This window comes from Canis lupus, chromosome 21, assembly GCF_011100685.1.
Source record: "Canis lupus familiaris isolate Mischka breed German Shepherd chromosome 21, alternate assembly UU_Cfam_GSD_1.0, whole genome shotgun sequence".
Classification (NCBI taxonomy): domain Eukaryota; kingdom Metazoa; phylum Chordata; class Mammalia; order Carnivora; family Canidae; genus Canis; species Canis lupus.
In genome coordinates this window covers 41,406,402-41,429,468 of record NC_049242.1, presented here as the reverse complement: position 1 = coordinate 41,429,468, position 23,067 = coordinate 41,406,402, and the positions used below count along the sequence as shown (strand labels likewise).

At 39.5% G+C, this 23,067-nt stretch overlaps 1 protein-coding gene across 6 annotated transcripts in view; it reads left to right on the top strand.

Moving 5' to 3' along the window:
* Positions 1–21,929, top strand: part of HPS5 (HPS5 biogenesis of lysosomal organelles complex 2 subunit 2) — a 45,222-nt gene extending 23,293 nt beyond the window's left edge. For 4 of the 6 annotated variants that reach the window (XM_038569198.1, XM_038569197.1, XM_038569199.1 and 1 more), the window contains 15 exons: positions 1,678–1,766; positions 4,842–5,020; positions 5,701–5,871; positions 6,694–6,880; positions 7,566–7,689; positions 8,859–9,008; positions 10,257–10,334; positions 10,815–11,392; positions 12,720–12,840; positions 13,030–13,185; positions 14,165–14,284; positions 15,250–15,363; positions 16,814–16,920; positions 19,568–19,838; positions 21,012–21,929. In XM_038569198.1, coding sequence (XP_038425126.1) covers positions 1,678–1,766; positions 4,842–5,020; positions 5,701–5,871; positions 6,694–6,880; positions 7,566–7,689; positions 8,859–9,008; positions 10,257–10,334; positions 10,815–11,392; positions 12,720–12,840; positions 13,030–13,185; positions 14,165–14,284; positions 15,250–15,363; positions 16,814–16,920; positions 19,568–19,838; positions 21,012–21,072 — 2,506 coding nt within the window. In that variant the 3' untranslated portion in view covers positions 21,073–21,929. Of the gene's footprint in view, positions 1–1,677; positions 1,767–4,841; positions 5,021–5,700; positions 5,872–6,693; positions 6,881–7,565; positions 7,690–8,858; positions 9,009–10,256; positions 10,335–10,814; positions 11,393–12,719; positions 12,841–13,029; positions 13,194–14,164; positions 14,285–15,249; positions 15,364–16,813; positions 16,921–19,506; positions 19,839–21,011 lie in introns of those variants that run through there. The other 2 variants (XR_005375805.1, XM_038569201.1) reach the window with 2 other exon arrangements.
* Positions 21,930–23,067: the final 1,138 nt, after the last annotated feature.

Here is a 23,067-nt window from a genome sequence, read left to right as displayed (position 1 = left end):
GAGAGAGAGACAATCTCAAGCAGATTCCCTTCTGACCATGGAGCCCAACACTGGGCCTGATCCCCTGACCCTGAGCTCATGACCTGAGCCGAAATCAAGAGTCAGATGCTTCACCAACTGAGCCACCCAAGCACCCTAATGTCCTTGTTCCTAAGATTATAATTTGTTGGAGAGATGTGATCTTTCTACAAAGCTTAACAATAATAAAAAATAAGGGTTGCAACAGTGCAATACATGACTAAGTGCCATATGAACAGGGTTGACAGGAAGTAAGGTGAGTGCAGGAGGAAGAGTGGTTGCCAAGGGCTCTCAGAGGATTCCAGAGAGAAGTAGCACTTTTGTGATCCTTGGGAGGTGGCTAGAGTGAGAGCATTATAAACTGGGATGCCCTGACTGAAGGGAAGAACCAGATTACTCATTGGTACATGAGAAATAGTAGCAGCCTTCAGAGAGTAAATGAATAAGTATAAACAAAGGAGTATGGAAAGAGATGAGCAGAGATAGAGAGTACCAGAGGACTGGCAAAGGTGAACCAGGGAAGTGCAGTGTACCAGACTCTTAGCTACTCCTAAGCTAAGATTCAGGAAGGAAGGAACAATCAGCAGGGTTGGCCCCTGCTTGAGCATTAAGAAGAAAGGAAATAAGGAAGGGTTACTTGGTTTGGCATTTAGGAAATCTCTGACGATGAAAATGCAGCTATGTGGAATAGTCGGGATTCTGGATAATAGAGGAGTGAGTCAGTGTAAATAAGAGAAGAAAGAGGGATCCCTGGGTGGCGCAGCGGTTTGGCGCCTGCCTTTGGCCCAGGGCGTGATCCTGGAGACCCGGGATCGAATCCCATGTTGGGCTCCCTGCATGGAGCCTGCTTCTCCCTCTGCCTGTGTCTCTGCCTCTCTCTCTCTCTCTCTCTCCATAGGACTATCATGAATAAATAAATAAAATCTTAAAAAAAAAAAAAAAGAGAGAAGAAAGAGGTGTAGAGGAAAAGGTATAGAGGTCAGGTTTAGAGAAAAACTCCAGGTTTTGGAGCCAGACTGTCCTTGGGCATATTATTTCATCTTTTTGACTTTCAGGTTATTTATTTATTTATATATATATATATATATATATATATATATATATAAAATAGGGTAAAGCACATATATCTTGAGGAGTAACCCCAAGGTTAGATGATATAGGTAGAGCCTTTGATAAAGCTCCTGGCAGATAGTTGACCAGGGGTTTTCAGCCTTTTATTGCCTGCACACAACTAAGGACATCAAAATATTACCATCCCTAAAAGTGGCTCACTAGAGCATTGATTTGTGCTGAGGTGTGTAGTCTGTTTTGAATGTGCCCTTTGCATACTAGTAATAGGAAATTTAGGTGCTTTAATAAATGTTAGGTAAAATGCCAGCCTTTTCTTTTTCTAGAAGATTCTTAGTGTATCTAAATTTTTCTCAACTTGGCATCATAATGTGCTATTTTTTAAGGGGCTCTTGTTACAGACATGAAAGAGGTGTTAGGACTTGATTAACTAGATCACTGTTATGTTTTCTTTGTAGTTTCAGTTTACTTTAATAGCTGATGTGAGGGTCTCACTGCAGGGAATTACAGTGAATAAACTTGTGTACAGGAATAAACTTCTGTACTCAAACAAACTAGAATTCTCTTAATTTCTTCCCTTTTCTTTTATAGTGAGCATTGTGTGCTGACTTGGACAGAAGGAGGAATTTATATTTTCATTCCTCAGAATGTTCAAGTTCTTCTCTGGAGTGAGGTCAAAGGTAATTATATTTTTCTTCCATATGTGTAATGTTTAACCTCATGCTTGTAAAAGATTTAATTATCGTAGGAGAATTCTTTTGCAGCGTGAAAAGTAGAAAAATAGACTGAGGTGACTTTCTTTTAAAGATTAACATCATAGATGTTTCCCACTCTAAGATATTTCCCTAGCATACACTTGTAAATTTGTGTTCAGTTATTCAATTTTTCATGGATAATTTTATTTATTTTTTAAGTCAGCTCCATGCATGGAGCCCAACATGGGGCTTGAATTCAGAACCCCGAGATCAAGACCTGGGCTGAAGAGTCGGCTGCTTAAGCAAGCCTCCCAGGAGCCCTTTCATGAATAATTTTAAATATAATTTTCATTTATCCTTAAGTATTAGTAACCACTGCTAAGGATCAAATGGGTTATATTTTTTCCTTCTATTTAACACGAATATTTACCCCCTTTGGAAGTCTTGTTTAGCTTCTGTTTGTTTCCTAATAGTTTGAGGTTCAAAAAGTCCTTGGGGAACAGCATTTTATTGGCTGATGCAGAGAAAATCAATCTCTGATTTTCTTTTTTTTTTTTAAAGATTTTATTCATTTATTCATGAGAGAGAGAGAGAGAGAGAGAGAGTGGCAGAGACACAGGTAGAGGGAAGAAGCAGGCTCCATGCAAGGAGCCCGATGTGGGACTTGATCCTGGGACTCCAGGATCATGCCCTGGGCCAAAGGCAGGCGCCAAACCACTGAGCCACCCAGGGATCCCAATCTCTGATTTTCTTTAGTTTAAACCAGAAATGTCATTGCTACTCAGGGTGTGTATCTTATCTTTCTGGGTCATTTTCTACTTTGTAGAGGTATGAAAAAGAGGAACCATTGCTTACTGATCTGCTTGATACTGATTTCTTGTGGATTAAGTTGCTAAGGTTCTCCCTTGAAAAGGAGTGTTTTTAAAAAATTGACATATACACTGTATGAGTTCAGGTATATGAAGTACTGATTTGATACAGTTAAACAATTAACCCTTCAACAGTGGGACTTAGGGGCACAGACCCCCTGGGCAGTCGAAAACTGGCATGTAACTTTTGACTCCCACAGAGCTGTTGACCCGAAGCCTTACTTGATAAACAGTTAACATACTTTGTATGTATGTTATATGTAATATTTGCTGTATTCTTACAATAAAGTGAGCTAGAGAAGAGAAAACATTAAGAAAATCATAAGAAAGAGAAGATACATTTACTATACCATATTAATGGAAAAAATTTCACATATCCATACCCATGCAGTTCAAACCCATATTGTTCAAGGATCAGCTATATATATTGCAATATGATTACTGTCTTTTGTGATGAGAACATTTAAGATCTAGACTCCTAGCAACTCTGCAGTACGTGATACAGAATTGTTAACTGTAATCACAAGGCTGTGCATTAGGTCCCTAGAACTTGGGATGGCTGGGTGGCTGTCCAGCATTTGACTATGAGTTGGAACACCTGTCTACTCCAAAGCTGAAGAGCCCTCCCCTTAGCCTGGAACCCCCTGGGAGCCTCATGGAGAACTAACAGGGCAGCCCCTTGGGGAGTCACAGGATGGTGCTTCATCCCAGAAGTACGGCTGGAGAGGAGGACGGTGACAACACCAGGTTACTTCATTTTTTCTTCATTTTAGAGTGGACTTTGCAAAGCCACTCCAGCTGGAGACAGCTTATCTCCTATCTGAAATGCTGGCTCAGGCAGCTGAGGGAGGTTCCCAGATTGGGTGGTCTTTGGATCTGAGCAGTAATTTGGGTGAAAAGTGTATCTCAGATATCCAAATGTAAATATATGTAATTCTTATGGGGAAAAAAACTGTTAAGTGGTTAAGTGTCTGCCTTCGGCCCAGGGCGTGATCCTGGAGTCCCAGGATTGAGTCCCACATCGGGCTCCCTCCATGGAGCCTGCTTCTCCCTCTGCCTGTGTCTCTACCTCTTTCTCTGTCTCTCATGAATAAATAAATAAAATCTTAAAAAAAAGAAAAAAAAAAAAAAGATCCCTAGAACTTAATTTGTCTTCTAACTGCAAGTTTGTACTCCTTAACCAGCATTCTTCACCGCTCCAGTCCCTGGTTACCATACTTATTTGGCTTTTTTAGATTCCACCTATAAATGAGATAAAAAACTAGTTTAAGTTCTTTCATGATGTTCTGCCAAGATAAGTATTTTCTCATGAATTGTTTGTCAATTTATATATGGTATTAAAATCCATGCATTGAAAAAAAAAATCCATGCATTGACATCAGATTGTAACTCTCAGAAATGTTGTAGTCTGGTTTCTAATGTAGAGTGCTCTCTTAGATCCTCAATTTCTTTTCACAGAAAGTATCATTTATTTTATATAGTTGTTAATTACAATATAATTAACATAGTGTAATGCAGTTTCAGGTGTACAATATAGTGATTTGACAATTCTGTACATCACCCAGTGCTCACTATGACAGACAAGTGCCCTCCTTTTATTTTTATTTTTATTTTTTTTTTAAGATTTTGTTTATTTATTCATGAGAGAGAGAGGAGAGAGACCGGCAGAGGGAGAAGCAGACTCCATGCAGGGAACCCGATGTGGGACTCAATCCCTGGACTCTAGGATCAAGCCCTGGGTTGAAGGCGGCGCTAAACTGCTGAGCCACCCGGGCTGCCCGACAAGTGCCCTCCTTAATCGCATCACTGGTTTCCCCCATTCCCCCACCAACCTCCCCACTCTGGTCACCATCAGTTTGTTCTCTGTCGTCAAGAGTCTGTTTTGGTTTGTCTCTCTCTTTTTCCTTTGCCCTTTTGTTTAGAAAGTAGCATTGTAAACATAGCATTTTAGATAAGAGAGATGTGTTTCTGTTTATTTTTGATCTTTTAAGAAGTGTCTAAAATATTTCTTCACTGATTTTTTTTTTAAATTTTATTTCTTCACTGAATTGCAAGTATTCTAATAGAGATGAAATTTAGGCAAACCAAACTCCATATAAAATGAATTTATTAAAATAATTTCAGTCTTTGCCAACATGGAAATGGAATATTTGGTTAACCTTCTGTGTGTTCACCCCTGTGGGTTTTGTAGATATTCAGGATGTGGCCGTCTACAAGAACGAGCTGTTCTGTTTGCACCTAAACGGGAAAGTCTCACATCTTTCTCTATTGTCTGTGGAACGCTGTGTGGAGCGCCTGCTGAGGAGAGGCCTGTGGAACCTGGCTGCTCGCACTTGCTGTCTTTTCCAAAATTCTATTATTGCCAGCAGAGTGAGTCAGAGACTTACACGTTCATCTGGGTTGTTGTTGTTGTTTTTTTTTTTTTTTTTTTTTTTTTAAACTTTTTATTTATTTATGATAGTCACACAGAGAGAGAGACAGAGACATAGGCAGAAGGAGAAGCAGGCTCCATGCACCGGGAGCCCGACGTGGAATTCGATCCCGGGTCTCCAGGATCGAACCCTGGGCCAAAGGCAGGCGCCAAACCGCTGTGCCACCCCGGAATCCCCATCTGGGTTGTTAAAACCACCCTAGCTTGCAAGAGTGTGCTAGAAAGTTGCTTGTCTTTATTAGACCTGTCTGTAGGACCTACAGATAAAGCAGCAATAAATCACTAAAGGAAGTATGGCAGACAAATCTAGGGGTGGGTGTGGGTAGAGGGTAAGAAAAAGGGTGGGTATACTTCCCATTTTAAAAAAATTACATTCTCAGAAACTTCCTTGAGTTTCAGGCCCTGTTTTAAGAGGGATGATTGTATGTACAATAACTCTCAATTTTTAATTCCTAAGATGATTCTCATTAAGTCTTTCACTAGCTTGTTAAATCTTTTTAAAGCACTTTTGAGATTCTATGTTCTCTGTTATACCTCTTTCAGTATATTGGCCACTGAATTTAGATTTAGTTAAAAATAGTAAGCTATTCTATTTGATTTCTGCTTATCCTTTCATTAGGGAAGAAAATCTTTGACTGCAGATAAATTGGAGAATCTGAAGTCTCAACTTCAGTCTCAACTGGACCTCACAACCTATAGTGATCTAATTTCTCAACTGGAAGAATTGATTTTAAAATTTGAACCTTTGGATTCAGCTTGCAGCAGTCGGAGAAGCTCCATTTCATCACACGTAGGTTTTCTTTTTCTTTTCTTTTCTTCTTTTCTTTTCTTTTCTTTTCTTTTCTTTTCTTTTTTCTTTCTGTCTGTCTATTTAAAGGTTTTGTTTATTTATTCATGAGAGAGAGAAAGAGGCAGGCAGAGACACAGGCAGAGGGAGAAGCAGGCTCCATGCAGGGAGCCCGATGTGGGACTCCAGGATCAAGCCCTGGGCTGAAGTCGGCGCTAAACCGCCGAGCCACCTGGGCTTCCCCAGTATTTTTACTTTTTAAAGGGTTTATCTGCACAGTAAAGTTTTTCTTCCTTAGAAAAGAAATATCCCTTAAGATCCCAAAACTTATCTTTCTTTCCATATAGTAGATTTAGGGGAAAGGGGATGGAGTTGTCAAGAGGAGGCTTTATTTCAGTTGTTGGGCAGCCCTTAGGAAGCCTCTGGTTACGTGTGTCTTGGAGCTACATTTTATTTTATCATTATTTATTATATTGTTTCCAGACATAACTCATATAGCCTCTAGCACAAGTTGAGTTGCTCCTAATATGTGATTTCAGATGCTTCATGCTCATTGGAGTCTTAGTGTAGCTCAAGATTGCTTCCTTACTGCCCCAGTCTCACAGCCAGGATTCACAGAGGCAAGCTAGAGAAAGATGGTAGCGTTCTGTCATCCGTACGAGAAAGTGATCCAGCTGCCAGGGACCTACATCTTGCTCACCAGCTTGTTCTATTAAGCTATAATTGTGGTTATTGACTTGCACTTATTCATATTGGTTTTTCTCAAAAAAAAAAAAAAAAAAAGGAGTTTCACTTTGATTTTTTGGGGATTCTTTTTATTTGTAGGAAAGTTTCAGCATCTTGGACTCTGGTATATATCGTATCATTAGTAGTAGGAGAGGCAGTCAGTCGGATGAGGACTCTTGTTCCCTTCACAGCCAAACTCTCTCAGAAGACGAGAGACTCAAAGAATTTGCCTCACATCCAGAAGAGGACCAGCCAGATCCGTGCTGGAGCTCACGCGGAAATGAAGGTGATGGCAGTGTGCTTTGTTGGCTGCTGATAGGAAGCAGTTATTTTCTGTGACTTCTATTTGCCAGGGTTAACTTGTGCATCTAATTTTCTACATGGTGTTAATAATTTTTATCATGTTGATAGACTTTCCACTCAGACCTGTAGATCTGCTTGCCCCTGGGAGAGTGGGTTTATGTTCAGTCGTGTTTTTCCCCCTCTTGCTTAGGCTAACATCGATACGGTCCCTAATTTTGGTCATGCATCATTGTGCTGGAAAAGTTAAGAAAGGAAGTCATTAACCAAAGGAGTAGAACAATTTTATCTTGACTAACCAAATTATTTTCCATCAGGAATGAAAAATTACCACAGTTTTGGGGGCCATGGCCTTCACTTTTCGATGTTCGAGTATTCCTGTGACTGAACTATTGAGAAGAGATTAATAGAGACTCTAAACTTCCTTTTTGACTTATGGGGATGCAGGGTTAGTAGGACAATGAAGGTACCTGCCTAAGTGTTTTATATGTGGACCATCCCGTGCATCTTGTAAACCTGTGTTCTGCTCATTTGTATCTGGGTCAGTTGTGATTTTGGTATGGAACCCTTCATTTCCTTTGGTTTATTCATTTCAGAATTTTTCTAAAGATAAAAAAAAAAACCTCCTGTGTGATTAAATTTTGTTTCTTTTCCCCGATTCCATTCATCAGACAGTGTTTCTCATGCTCCCGTGACATTTGAGACAGATAAGAATGAAACATTTCTCCCCTTCGGCATTCCACTATCATTTCGTTCTCCATCTCCTCTTGTGTCTCTTCAGGCTGTCAAGGAAAGGTAAACTAATCTGTCTTGCACTGAATCCTGTTTCTGGTTTCACTTCAGTTGTCACATTAGGTACTTTTGCACTGAGAATGGAAAGACATTTATTTATATACTTTTAAAAAGATTGTATTTATTTATTTGAGAGAGGGAGTGCATTCGAGAGAAAGCATGATCCAGGGAGGTGGAGGCGGGCAAGGGAGGAGACTTCCCCCACTGAGCAGGGATCCTGATGTGGGGCTTGGTCCCAGGACTCCAGGATCATGACCTGAGCTGGGGTGCCCTGTAGAAAGACATTTTAAATGAGAAAAAATGAAAGCCTCTTGGTTATTTCTATATAATGTGTTATTTATCTGAGGCTATTAGCTTCTCATTTCTGTCTTGGGCAGTTTAGCTTCCTTCTTTGAGTACTTGGATATTCAAGTTGTTAAAATGTGTCCTCCACTTCAGACAGAGCAAAGTTTGAAAAATCTGTTTTTTCCTCATCTCTGATAGAAACAGTTCCTATATATCATTAGTCATTTCTTGATACTTTCTCAGTTTGGGCTCAGAATTGGAGACTCTTAGGAAGTCTTTCTAACTACTCTGTGAGCCTAGAATTAGCATTTAAGTTTGAGAGCAGACTTTGTAAAGCTACTTAACTGCTTATCTGAGTCTTACTGGATACAGTTTTCTGTTTTGGGTTTTTTGTTTTTTTTTTTATTTTAATTCCAGTATAGTTAATATACAGTGTTATTAGTTTCAGGTGTACAGTATAGTGATTCAATTACTGGGTACAGTTTTGCTTATAAAGGAGGCTGTATTGTGACTAGTTAGCCATTGAGTGTCATGGAGAAATTCTGTTATTTCTCTGGCCAGGCTGAGGCAGGTGATCATATGGCCTCCTTTGCCTAAGTTGACAGAAACATTACAGACATAGCTGGAGTTAAAGATTTTTTTTCTTTAGCATTGAATCCAATGAAGTGAATCTTTATTATATTGTAAATTTTACATGGGCCTTATAGGAAATACGTAGTTGATTAGGGAAGTTGCTATAAGCATAACCTTTTTTTTTTTTTTTTTGTATTAAGTCCAAATTACCTTACTAGGAGTACAGGAAAATAGAGAATGCAGATACAGAATTTTCCATTCTTGGGAGTAATGAGGGTTTTTTTCATATTACTTTTTTGCTATTTGACTTCTAGTGTTTCTAGCTTTGTACGTAAAACTACTGAGAAGATTGGCACCCTTCATACTAGCCCTGATCTGAAAATAAGACCAGAACCCAGGGGTGATGAGCATTTATGTGAAGAGGATATGAGTCCAGTCATCTGCCCAAAGGAAGAAGACACTGAGTAAGCTCTTGCATATAAATCTGGGTAAATTCTAGAGGACTCAGCTATCATTTTGGAGAAAGCCATAGACAGTGCTATTAGGGAAGGCACATGTATGACCCTGTTCATTGTAGATTGTGTAGTTCACTAAAAAATGTGAATGCCATAAAGGTTAAGTGTTGGAAAATGACATCCATCCATGGCGAGTCTTTTGAGAGAGAATTTTAAGTTAGCTCCTGTTTCATTTTTGCTCTCCCTTCCCTCCAATTTTTTCAAACTTCTGGGTTGTTAGAGTATTAGATTAAGAGTAGGATGATCAACAATTGAGGCCTTGTCCTTGCTGTGCTTCTGACTAGCATGTGACCTTGGCTAAGTTACTAATGCTCTCTGGCCTGTCAGATGAAAGCATTGGCATTAATGTCTTGGCACGTACTTTCTCAGGGGATCTGAGCATTGGAAGCACACAGGTTCAGCACTCACTCAGGAACTGAGAGCCCCATAGGCCCAGGGAACATGGACAGTCAGAGGAAATAGGATAGGTCTGTGAATCCATGTACTTAACAGGGAAAAAAGTACAGGATTGCCGTGGCATTGAAAGCCACCTCAGTCTGACCTCAGCCCATCTTTCCAGCCTCACTTCCATCCACATCCTTCCAAGCACTTGAAATTCCAGTCCTGGCAGAGTACTGGGTGGATACACCTCACGCTGTTTCTTTCACTTGCATTCCTCCCACCCCCACCCTTCAACCCCTTCCCCTGCACCATTTTTCCTAACACACATACTGCCTCCAGGGGAAGGTATCCCTTGATTGCCTCATCAGAATAATTATTCCTTTTACTGTGCTTTCGTAGCTCAGTTGTGTTGCTCTTTAGCATTTATTTTATTCTCATTTATGTAATAGTTATTTGCATACTTTTCTTTCTCACTTGAGTTTATTCATCTTTTTTTTTTTTTAAGATTTTATTTATTTATTCATGACAGACAGAGAGACAGAGACACAAGCAGGCTCCATGCAGGGAGCCCGATGTGGAACTCGATCCCAGGTCTCCAGGATCACACCCTGGGCCGAAGGTGGCGGAAGGTGGCGCTAAACCGCTGGGCCACCAGGGCTGCCCGAGTTTATTCATCTTAAAGCCATGGACCATTTTTCTATATTCCTCTGTTTGTGTCATGTAGTATTAAGTACAGTACTTGCCACTTAGTGAGCACTTAGAAACATTTGTCCAAGGAAGCTCTAATCCCCTCCAACTCTTTTCACATTTTTCTAGGGACAAAAAAGAAGTAATTAGTCAACCTCCAGAAGAAGACAAGTTCCAAGAGCTCAAAGTAGCGACAGCAGAAGCAATGTGAGTATTTATTTTTTAAGATTTTATTTATTCATTTGAGGGAGAGAGAGCATGAGCAAGGGGATGGGGTTGGCAGAGGGAAAAGTAGGCTCCTGAGCAGGGAGCCTGATGGGGCTCGATCCCAGGACTCTGGGATTATGACCTGAGCCAAAGGCAAACATTTAACTGAGCCACCCAGGTGCCCCGAGGACGAGAGAGTTTTATAGTGAATGGGAATGACTTCAAGGTCGTCAGTAGTGGTCCTCAGACAGTGTGGGGTAGAGGTAGTCTCATTGGTAATTGAAATTCAACAATTAGTATTCAAGTTAACACTCTCTGTATTTTCATCTTGCTGAGATAATTGTCAAAGAGTTGAAAAGTAACATTTCAGATCAGTCTTTTATTCAGTAGGTTTGTTTAGCATGAAATAATTTTTTTTTTTTTAAAACAAAACAAAAAAACACATGGAGCCTAAATTTCACATTGGTCTGTCTTGTATAGGACCAAGCTACAAGATCCACTGGTTTTGTTTGAACCCGAGTCTCTGAGAATGGTCTTACAGGAGTGGCTTCCACAGTTAGAAAAAGCATTTGCCGTGAAGGACTTTTTAGGCGTTTCAGATATTGGCCACTCATCTACGATGTCAAACCAGGATGTGCTGTTGTTTGAAGAGTCAAAAAAGGGAATATTAGATGAAGATAACAAAAATGAAAAAAGAGACTCTTTAGGCAATGAAGAAATTGTTGCTCCAACAGCATGTGAATCTACAGAGTGTGTGAAGGAGCCCTCGGATGACCTTTTCCAAGTATGTGCTCCGTGCAGCATAGCTGACGGTCTTCAGAAGGACCTGGCTGAATTGACAACGTTGTGTTTGGAATTGAATGTATTGAATTTTGAGACCAAAACCACAAGCGGACACGCGGACCATTCTTTCCAACAGCACTCTCCTGAAATTCTGGCTTGTCAGTTCATAAAGAAGTACTTCTTCCTCCTGGACTTGAAAAGAGCAAAGGAGAGTGTCAAGCTTAGTTACGCTAACAGTCCTGGTGTTTGGGACACTTTTATTGAAGGATTGAAAGGTAATAATCAGATTGCCTTGTCACATAGAAATTAGTATAGAGCACAATAGCATCTTAGTATTTTCACATTTAAAAAAAAGAAGGCTGGTTGCCTTCTCTGAATTTGTTCAATTACTTACTGCCTGACACAAATAGGAAATAATGAAAGTGGGAAAAAATGATCTTAAAAAACCATATATCAGGGCACCTGGGTAGCTCAGTTGGTTAAGTATCTGCCTTCAGCTCAGATCATGATTCCAGAAGTCCATGTCCAGCTCCATGCTCAGCATGGAATCTGCTTCTGCCTCTCCCTCTGCTCCTCCCGTTTTTTTCTCTCTCTCTCTCTTTCTCTCTCTCTCAAATAAAATCTTAAAAAAAAAAAAAAACAAACCCATATATCAGAAATTGAAGGTTGGGTTTTTAGAAATGATCTGAACAGATGCTACCCTTCTGCTAATGATGTGATTAAGGAAAACAGCTTTGGGGATCGTTCCTTAGGATTTGTCCTCAGAGCCCTTTGAAAACTACTTCAAAAAACTACTTCGTTTTAGTGGTGCCTGACTGGCTCAGTCAGTGAAGCATATGATTCTTGGCCTCTGGGTGGTAAGTTTGAGCCCCACATCGGGTGTAGAGACTAAAACTAAAATATTTTAAAAATACTCACTTTAGATTCATATGTGTGTGTGTGTGTGTGTGTGTGTGTGTGTGTGTGTGCAGAGATATCTTTTTAAACTACAAGTAGTTGTTTTTTGTTCTTTTTTTTTTTTTTAAACTACAAGTAGTTTTAACTAGATCATCACACACTTGACCTGGCTATAACTGATGTTCGTTAAAAATAGGTGAAAATTTAAGTTAATGTAATTTATTTATTTATTTTTTTTTTAAATTTATTTTTTATTGGTGTTCAATTTACTAACATACAGAATAACCCCCAGTGCCCGTCACCCATTAATGTAATTTATTTTGTTCAAAAACATGGAGTAGAGGCACTGGCTCTAGGAAAAATGAGAAATTTGGTATTGGTCGTAGATTGATCTATTCTGTTGATTTAGTATATAACAGATACGTGCTAATATGTTATACTTTTTTTAGGGTGATAGTGGGTTGTATCTTGGTTGTGTGTTCTTTTCTCATTTAAAAATTATAGTGTATTTTGCCTCCCAATTTGATTTTAAGGTCTTTAAAAGTAGGGATTGTGTCTTACTCTTTTTTTATCTGTCTTTCAGTGCTTAAACATTGTGCCATGCACGCAGTAGATCCATGACTAATGATTGTTGAATGAATGTGTTCATGAACTGAATATTTACAGCTATGAGATGAAAGGAAAAGGGTGTGCTTTATCTTTCAGAATTGGCAAGTTCCAATCCTACATATATAGAGATGGAACAAGGAGACCTCCCAACAAGACTAAAGTTATTGAATGACTCAGTCCCCTTTGACAATCCTTTGTTGATTGCTTATGCTGCCCGGTAAGTTGTCGTATATGTTGTTTATATGAATAAAGCATATTTTTAAAATTTTTGTCTTAATCTCTAAAATTTTACTCAGTTGCATGGTGGGCAGTCTCTTGTTATTTTTATTTCTAATAAGTGCTTAGTGTAACCAAGTTACATCATGTCACTGAAGTGAAGACTAACTTGTTTTGTTTTTAAATGCAGATTGTATGAGAGGTTTGGAGAATCTGCCCTTCGGTCCTTAATCGGATTTTACCCATCTGTTTTGCCTTCGGATGTCACGCAACTTTGTCATCATCATCCTGCTCAGTTTTTGGCCTATTTAGACAGTCTGGTGAAATCGAGGCCTGAAGAACAACGGTGAGAAGGCGAGAATATTTGCAGACTCCCTTTGCCTTGATAGGGCATTGTTTCTTTGTGGAAGGTACTGTAACATTTTTACTGCCAACTGCCGTAATGCTGAGGCCCCTACTATGGAAGAGGACGCCTCCAGCCACTACCCTCTGTCACAGTCCGCAGCACACACTATAAATGTGTGCATACCACACTTCTCTTCCCTACCATCCCCCTCATCCCCCAGGGATTCTCAGATGATCAGTGTACATTTAACCCCTGCTTCAGGTCTTAACGCTAAGACAGATAAGCTTCCTTGTTGTCTGTGCTGCTCAGTAGGTTTATTGTCAACCTCTTTACTGATAATATTCCAGCTTTCGGAGGAATCTCATCTTTTTGTGGATCTCAGTTCCAGCTTTTTGTCCCTTTTTTAGGCTGAGGCCTCATTTCCTATTTCTGCATTGCTGTTAGTTGTTGAAGCTAGCAACATCCATCCCCCACCCCTCCCACCCTGATCACCTTTTTTCCTCTGATTGATTTACATTTGCCATGCTGGTTTTTATTTCTCTCTCTCTCTCTCTCTTTTTTTCTTTTTAGGCCTTTAGACATTTACCTTATTATCTTGAGCTCACCTGTTCATTTAAAAGGCTGTAAGATTTTTTTTTTTTAAGATTTTATTTATTTATTCATGAGAGACACACAGAGAGAGGCAGAGACATAGGCAGAGGGAGAAGCAGGCTCCATGCAGGGAGCCTGATGTGGGACTCAATCCTGGGACTCCGGGATCACACCCTGAGCCGAAGGCAGATGCTCAACTGCTGAGCCACTCAGGCATTCCAGCTGTCAGATTTTCACCAGCATTTCTAAACATTTCATAGCAGAGCGTTTTCAAGTTATTTCACCTACTATTTTGATCCCCTGGTAACATTTTTTTTCACTTTCCCAGATTTTATGTCTCCTTTCTCGGCATGAAGATTGGTGACTTTTATCCCCACTTTTCTTTTAGGCCCTCCTTTCTTGAGTCTCTTCTGCAACCAGAGTCTTTAAGGTTGGATTGGCTGCTTTTGGCCGTGTCCCACGATGCTCCCCCAAGCACCAGCACAATGGACGATGAAGGAAACCCCAGGTACAGAAGCGCACTTTCTAAGCTCTACAGTTCTTTTGGAATGGAATGCCTTTATTCACATGTAGCATTCTTGGCTTACTTGAGGAATAGTGATGGAAGAGACTGGCTCAAATCATGGTAGTAATGAGACTTAGTGGGTCTGAACATGTTTTGAGTTACAGATCTTTTTTTTTTTTTTTTTTTTTTTTTTTAATTTATTTATGATAGTCACAGAGAGAGAGAGAGAGGCAGAGACACAGGCAGAGGGAGAAGCAGGCTCCATGCACCGGGAGCCCGACGTGGGATTTGATCCCGGGTCTCCAGGATTGCGCCCTGGGCCAAAGGCAGGCGCTAAACCGCTGCGCCACCCAGGGATCCCTGAGTTACAGATCTTATATAAGAATCTGATGATCCTTCTCAGGAAAAATGCACATCCCTGCACAATTTTGCACATGATTTCAGGTTAAACTGATCCCCCTGAACCTCTTTCATGGATCCACATTAAGAGTCCTTGATACAATCTATAGTAGAGGGAGAAAATTGTATGTTTTCTCCCTGGAAATTTCTAGACATGGCTTGGGACTAAAAAAAAGAATTCATTAAAAAATACACACTGATACGTGTTCTGTATTAGAAATGTTCCTAGTGTTTTCCTCTAGGAGAGCTTTTTAAAAGCCCCCCCAAGTGCCTATCTTATATGCCTATACAAAAGGTCTAGAAGGACATACAGTGGCAGTCTGTGAGTGATGGATTATAGACGTTTCTTTGCTTTTGATGACCTAAAATGTGTAATTTTTAAAAATAGGTATTTGTATAGGAAACATAGCTATTTTTAATTTTTCAAAAGCCAAGTAGAAATGTTTGAAAACTATAATAATAATGGAACAAATAAAATTAAACTGTATTCTTATCTATCAGATGATTTGAAAAAACAGGTTGTGGAACGTATTTCCTATTCAATTTATTTAGAGCTTTTCATTTTGCAGGCCTCATTCACACTTGTCTTCATGGGGCTACAGTCAGCTGATGCTTCATCTCATTAAACTACCTGCAGATTTTACAACCAAAGAGAAAATGACTGACATCTGTAGGTCTCATGGGTAAGTAAGAATTTTTTAGAAGCTGAAGTTAAGATTAGAATCATCTTATTTATTAACAGCTTTGTAGTGAAGGCCCTGAATTGGTATGATTTTCATTTGGAAATTCTCTTTACTAGGGAAAAGTATCTTTTGTTTTAAGTGATAGTAAACATCTTTTTCCATTTAAACTTTGTGAATGTTTTTTCATTTTGTAGAAGAGATTGGCCCTTGCTAATTCCTCTCTCCCCCTGGTCCTTAGTAGCCAGCCCTAGTTCTCAGGCACTTAGATGGTATTTAATTAAGCTCCAGACCATGTGATAGGAGTTACAGTTGATACAGGATTCCTGAGAAGGGAGAGATCAGAATGTGCTCAAGAGAAGTGCTGGTGAAGGACTTCAGAAGGAGGTGAGACTTTGGAGGTAAAGTCCTGAAGGCTGGACAGGATTTGTATTGATAAAGGAGCCCAAGAGGAAGGCAGGGCAGGTGAGCAAACCAGCAATGGCAGGAGCATGAGAAACTGACATTGCTTTTTATCCATACCACATAGTAGTTATTTATTGTTTGGTAATGTTATTTTAGGGCTCTACCTGGATTATAATCTTTTGGAGATAGGGACCTGTGTCTTCCTTTTTCCTCATAATGCCTTAATTCACAGTGGTAGGTTCTTGATATGAATTTGTTCATTAATAATAAGGGATGAGACTAGCCAGGTATATTCACAGTGGTAGGTTCTTGATAGGAATTTGTTCATTAATAATAAGGGATGAGACTAGCCAGGTATGGTGGGTGATGAGATCATGTAGGACATTGGTGGCTTGTCAGAAGAATTTAGTTATCAGTAGAGACCTTTTAGAGTTTTTGGTACAAAAATGACAAAAATGGAGCTTTTTGGAGATCATTTTCTGGTGTCATATATGAGAAGGATTGGAGGTAGGAGTGCCAGCTAGGAAGCTGTTTTAGTAATTCAGATATGATTGAATTGGTGATTAGTAGGGCAGCAGAAGGAGCACATCCAAGGGACATTCTGAAGGAAAATGCAGTGGGACTTATAGACAATGGGTATAGCAAATGAAGGAGGGGGTAGAGTCAGGGAAAACATAGTTTGCATATTTGGGGAAGAAACCTGAAAGTTTATAAAATATATTATCTTACATGTTTCATAATTGGTGCTTAGCCTCAAATGTTAGTATTTATCTCTAGCTTTTATTCATTTTACTTAAACACTTTAGATCAGGGCTAACTAATATAACTGTCTGTGATAATGGAAATAGTCTTCTACATTGTCCAATATGGTAGCCACTGGCCACTTGTAGCCATTGAGAACTGGAAATATGGTTTGGTCAGCTGAAGAACTTTTTATTTAATTTAAATTTAAGTAGCCATGTGTGGCTAACATTTACTCTATTGGACAGTACAGCTCCAGATAAATTTGCTGTTTTAATTCCTTTCTTTAACTTTGATCTCTTTAAAGTTTCTGGCCTGGATATCTTAGTCTTTGTTTGGAGTTAGAGAGAAGAAGAGAGGCCTTTACCAACATTGTGTGCTTGAACGATATGAGCCTGATGGAAGGGGACAATGGTATGTAAATCCCAATTGGTTACTCTTGGTTGTAGTATTTTAGAAGTCACTGCAGACATTTCAGTAAAGAAATCTAGTGAACATTTTAATGATCCTGTATGTAATTCTAGCTAGCTGTCAAATCTGTGGAGGTTTGGGAGCTTTTTGGGATTTTTTTTTTTAATCTATGCCACTTAATATATATATGAAATCATAATTAGGAATAAACTACAGACAACTTTTCTATCAATGAGTGCGTACTATATGGTATGTTAGGCATCATATACTAGGTGCTTTCTCACTTGCTGTTTAAATGAGATGACAAGCTGTTGGAATTGTTACTGTTATTTCTATTTTACCAAAGTTTTAAAGAGGAAGAACAGTTTCCCCAAAGCCATGCAACTAGTGGAAGAAGTGTTCAGACCCAGGTCTCACTATCTCTAAAGTTTGAGCTCAGATTGTTTTTTTTTGTTTGTTTGTTTATTTGTTTTTTTTTTATAGATTTTATTTCTTTGTTCATGAGAGACACACACACACACAGAGAGAGAGAGAGAGAGGCAGAGACACAGGCAGAGGGAGAAGCAGGCTCCATGGAGGGAGCCTGATGTGGGAATTGATCCAGGAACTCCAGGATCAAGCCCTGAGCTCAGATTCTTTTCTCAGCACCATGCTGCCTTTTACACAGGCAAAAGTTAAGATATCATTAAAATGAATTTAAAATGGAGTGGCAGCTTTTCCTAAGCCTTCACAGATATTTAGATACTTAAGTTTTTTTCTTTTTTAATTTTCATCAATCCAGCACAGATAAAATGACAATTAGAAGGCCAGAACTTTGACACACTGATATCTGAGATCTGAGAGCCCATCTTGAATGTTTTGTAGTGCTACTTCATTCCTCTTAATGCAAAGATGCCAACCTTGTGACATCAGCAACCTTCATTCAGTAGTGTGACTTACAGGCCAGTTCAGCCCTGTTGGTGTAGGAGAGGGAAAGTTAGAACAGAGCAAAGAAGCCAGTTGACTGGCAAGTGTTAGTTTCAGATGTCCCAATATTACTGAGGTCATTTTTGTTTCAGAAATGAAGAAGAGGCCCAGGTGGTTCTGTAGGACTAGAACTGTACAGTTCTGAAAAATAACCAGAATAATTAAGATATACATGGTATATATATTTAAACTCATAACATAATGTTTATTATAAATTAAAACTGAGGATTCAGGAAACATAAAGAAAATAAATATCACTTAAAATCTTTTCTGCCTAGGGATCCCCGGGTGGCTCAGCAGTTTAGCACCTGCCTTTGGCCCAGGGTGTGATCCTGGAGTCCCAGGATCAATTCCCGCATCAGGCTGTCTTCCTTGAGCCTGCTTCTCCCTCTGCCTGTGCCTCTGCCTCTGTCTCTCTGTGTCTCTCATGAGTGAATAAATAAAATCTTAAAAAGAAAAAATCTTTTCTGTCTAGATAAAAGGACTGAATATTTTGTCTAAAGCTTTTATTTATTTATTTGTGAGACAGAAGCAGAGCATGAGTGGGGAGGAGGAGGCAGAGGGAGGAGGAGAAATAAAGCCCCTGCTGAGCAAGGAGGGCACAGGCTAGGACCCTGAGATCATGACCTGAGCTGAAGGCAGACACTTAACCAACTGAGCCCCCCAGGTGTTCCTGAATATTTTGTTAAAGTAATAATAGCAGCTGTTCTTACCCTTGGTGTATTAAATGGGGGTCTTTTCTTGATAATTCTCTTTCTCCATAACTCATATTAATCATTCTTCAAGGCATGTTGGTTTTACTGCCAGAAGTAGATCTCTTATCTGTCTACTTTTGCTTCATCACCAGCTCTCTGGTCCTAGCTACTTGCCTAGATGGCTGCAGTAACCTCAGAGTTAGTCTTCTGGTTTCTATTCTCTCCCACCTTTAATCCATTTTCCTTATAGCAGCCAGAAGGGTTTTATAAAAATTGGATGATTGTGGCTCTTCTCTCTGAAGCCCCTTACATGGAACTCAGAATAAAATCCAGGCCTTTGTGCACTGTAGGCCTTTCTTTGAGTTCCTTGAATTCAAGTTCTGTCCTGTGTCAAGTTACCCTCTTTGTGTCCTTTGTCAGATATGCAGGCTCATTCACCCTCTGTTCATGATGCCCTGAGACCTCAAGCTGCCCTCTGTGAGCCACAGGCACATGCTCTCTAAGTTTGCTTGGTCTTTCAGCTCTCTGCTTACCTGTCCCATCCTCATGGAGCTCTTCTCAGATCCTCCCCTAAACCTGCCATTCTCTGTGATGGTTCCCTGCACTTAGCCCAGTTTATAAGTACAGATTTATTTCTGTGTTTAAGTTCTGCCTGCTTTACTAGACTGTGAACTCCACAAGAGTGTAGGGGTCATGTCCATTGGTCCCTCGCTGCACCTGTGTGCCTAGCCCAGACCATACCTGGGAAATTCCTGAGTAAGCAAGTGAATAAAGAATTATGGAACTAATTTTGTGACTTCTCTTAATGAATTATTTATTCAACAAATGTTCAGAAAACAACTTCATGGTAGGATGATGTGATTATGTTCTTATGTTTTGATATTAAATGTTTTCACAAGTGGTTTTGACCATCTACTACTGTATGCAGGCAGAGCGCTACGAGCCATGAGAGCCAACAGTTGTGTGTTTCTGTGTGCGTGTGTGTTAAGGTTGGGTCCCAGAGACTGTGGAGGAATGGAAGCTGCTCCTGCATCTTGTACAGAACAAGAACACGAAGCCCGCACCCCAGAAGTCACCAAATGGGAACTTCAGTGATGGGCCTTCCCCCATCAACGTGGAGAATGTGGCCCTCCTATTAGCTAAGGCCATGGGCCCAGATCAGGCCTGGTCACTGCTGCAGGAATGTGGTTTGACCCTGGAGTTGTCAGAGAGGTTTACCAGAACCTGTGATATTCTAAGGATTGCTGAGAAGAGACAGAGGTAATACTTGTTACACCATTGTCCTGCCATCTCCACAGGCTCAGTAAGAGATTAACAATAACTGTAATAATAAAATAGAACAATCATAATAGCATACTGTGATAAAGGTTACGTGAATGTGGTCTTTCCTCTCTCTGTCTCTCAAAATATTTTATTGTATCATACCCTTCTTGTGATGATGTAGATGATAAAATGCCTATGTGATGAGATAAACTGAGGTGAATGACATAGGCATTGTGACGTGGTGTTAGGCTATCATTCTCATATGTCAGAAGATCATTTCTTTCTGGACCACAGTTGACCGTGGGTATCTGAAACCATAGTAAGTGGAACTGTGGATAAGAGGGGGCTACTGTATTATAAGTATTTTATATAAATGGAATCATATGATGTTTATCTTTTTGTGATTGGCTTATTTTCAACGTAATGTTCATAAGGTTCATTCTGTACATGTATCAGACTTCCCTTCCTTTGTAGGGCTGAATAATACTCCATTGTGTGGATATACCACATTTCGTTTATCCTTTCATCTGTCTTTGGATACTTGGGATGCGTCCACCTCATGGCAATTATGAGTAATGCTGCTGTGAATACGAACATATAGATTTGAGACCCTACCCCAGAAGTGGAATTGCTAGATCATATGGAATTCTATTTTTAATTTTTTGAGGAACTGCCATACTGTTTTCTGTAGGGGTTACACCATTTTACATTCCTACCAGTAGTGTACAAGGGTTCCATTTTCTACATATTCTCACCAACACTAGTTATTTTCTTTTTGGTAGTAACCATCCTAATGACAAGTCATCATGGTTTTTATTTGCATTTCCCTAATGATAAAGGATCATTGAATATCTTTTCATATGCTTGTTGGCTGATTGTGTATTATCTTTGGAGACCTATCAAGTCTTTTTGCCTATCTTTTTGTCATGTTTTTTGTTGTTGGATGAATTTTTTTATATATTCTGGATATTAACCCTTTATCAGATATATGATTCGCAAGTATCTTTTCCTACAGGACAGGATGCCTTTTCACTCTTATGATTGTCTTTTGTTGCACAGAATCAGTCAGCTTTTTGAATCCTTTAATTCTTTGTAGGTTTTTAAATGTTCTTTTGTAAAGAAATAACAATGAAAACTAAATGCACTTGTTTCTTTTCTTTGGGATTTCAGAGCCTTGATACAAAGCATGCTGGAAAAATGTGATCGGTTTCTCTGGTCTCAGCAGGCCTAGTGGAAGAAGATTCAGCAAATGTCGCAACATTTTGAGAAAAACAGAATCATCCTCCTGAACCTCCCGAGTGCATTTGTTGTTGAAGGAAAGGTACCACCTGAAAATTCTGCCACCTTACTGGGAGTACTTTTGTCAGTATCTATAACTTCTGCATTTGTGGCTGTGGCTGTGACCTCTGTTTCTCAACCAGGGTTGAATTTTGAAAAGGACTCAGTCCTTTTTTGCTGAAATGAAGTGCTCTGGAATCAGAATGTGAAAGTTCACAGCTGTGCAGTCCTTATTCTGAACTACAGTATTATTTTCTCCTTGCTTAAGGGATTGGGGGAATTATTTTCCTGTTGTGACTCTCATGGAGGGAACAGAAGTTTCTCACCCTGGTTGCGTGAAGGCAGATAAAGTAATTGACAGAAGTTGAATTCTTTATATCTTCTCTGGAATAGTTGAGAAATTATTGAAAGAAGACCTGATGGAATGGAATTAACACATCAAATAAGTGAAACATTGAAGATTCAAGTTAGATATTTACGTGAAATGACCCCATATTTAAAATTGAGCTAACTTAAAATCTATTTTTTCCCAGTATTTGACATTTTCTAATCTGAACTTATATACAGATGACTAATTTATTACTGGAAATGTTTTATCTCTAATCTTTCCTAAACAGTGGTCCAAAGGAATCATGCACTTTTGAAAATTATTTTTTAAAAGCCATAATAAAGGAAAACTAAGTACTCACAAACTGCAGTAGACACCTGTGTCATTTAAGCCATGGACCCAAATGCCTTTGTCAGGCCCCTGTACACTTGCATAGCATGTTACATTAATAATACATTAAAATCTGTTAAGTTTTTATTTAAGTGGAATACAGACATGAGGTTTATTGTAGCAATTTGTAGGAAAGCATGGGATAAACTCAATGTGGAGTAAGAAAAGTGTTGGATACACTGAATGATTTACTTCTTCCTTTCATTCAGAACACAGCCGGGAAGCTATAGACAGAAATTGCTGTCATATTTCCACACAGGTATTCAGATTTGATATAATCAGACGGGTTGAAAAATTGTCAGATGTCAGAGAGAGGAGGCTTCACAAAACTTATTAGAGTTTTGTGAAAAACCTAAAAGTTATGGTCAACAGTAGGGGTGGTAGTGGTGGGAGGTGTGTGTGTGTGGTGTTTCACCTCTGACCCCAGTTGGGTGTCCTACAATTTAACCCAATTCTGACACTGTTGACGTGTCAGATCCCATAGGTAAACGGCTCAGTCCCTAAAAGACTGCCCTCCACTTTATACACTAATTGTAAGGCCAGGTTATTCTATTTCTAACCAACTTCCTGTAAATCAGAGGTCCTCACGAACCCCTCCTTGTGTTTGATGGTTTGATTAATTGCTAGAGCAGCTCCGAGAAACTATTTGTAAGATTGCCAGTTTTTTATTTAAGGATACAGTTCAGGAACAGCCAGATAGAAGAGATATGTGGGGCAAGATTTGGGGAAAAATGTTAGGAACTTCCATGCCCTACTCCAGCTCTCCCTTCTCCAAATCCACGTGTTCACCAATCCAGAAGCTCTCTGAATCAAGTTCTTTGAGGTTGGTTATGCCTCCATTACAGATTGGTTAAATCACTGGTCATGGGCAATTGAACTCAGTGTCCAGTCTCTTTCTTTCCTGAGGTCAGGGATGGGATATAGAGGGTGATACTGAAAGTTCTAACCCTCTAAATCACATGATTGGCTCTACTAGCAACCAGTCCTCATCCTTAAGTGCTATCCAAATGTTACCTCATTAGTACTATAGGACACCTCTGTGGCAGTCATCACTTAAGAAATTCCAAAGGTTTTAGATCTGCCAGAATTAGGCGGAAGACCAAATATATATTCTTACTGTAAATCATCATATCATACCTTCCCACTAGCAGCAGCTGGATTTTGGTTGTTTTGTATTATGTCGAGTATGAGTCTATACTAAGGTAAAGAGCAAGACCCCTCCCTTCACTG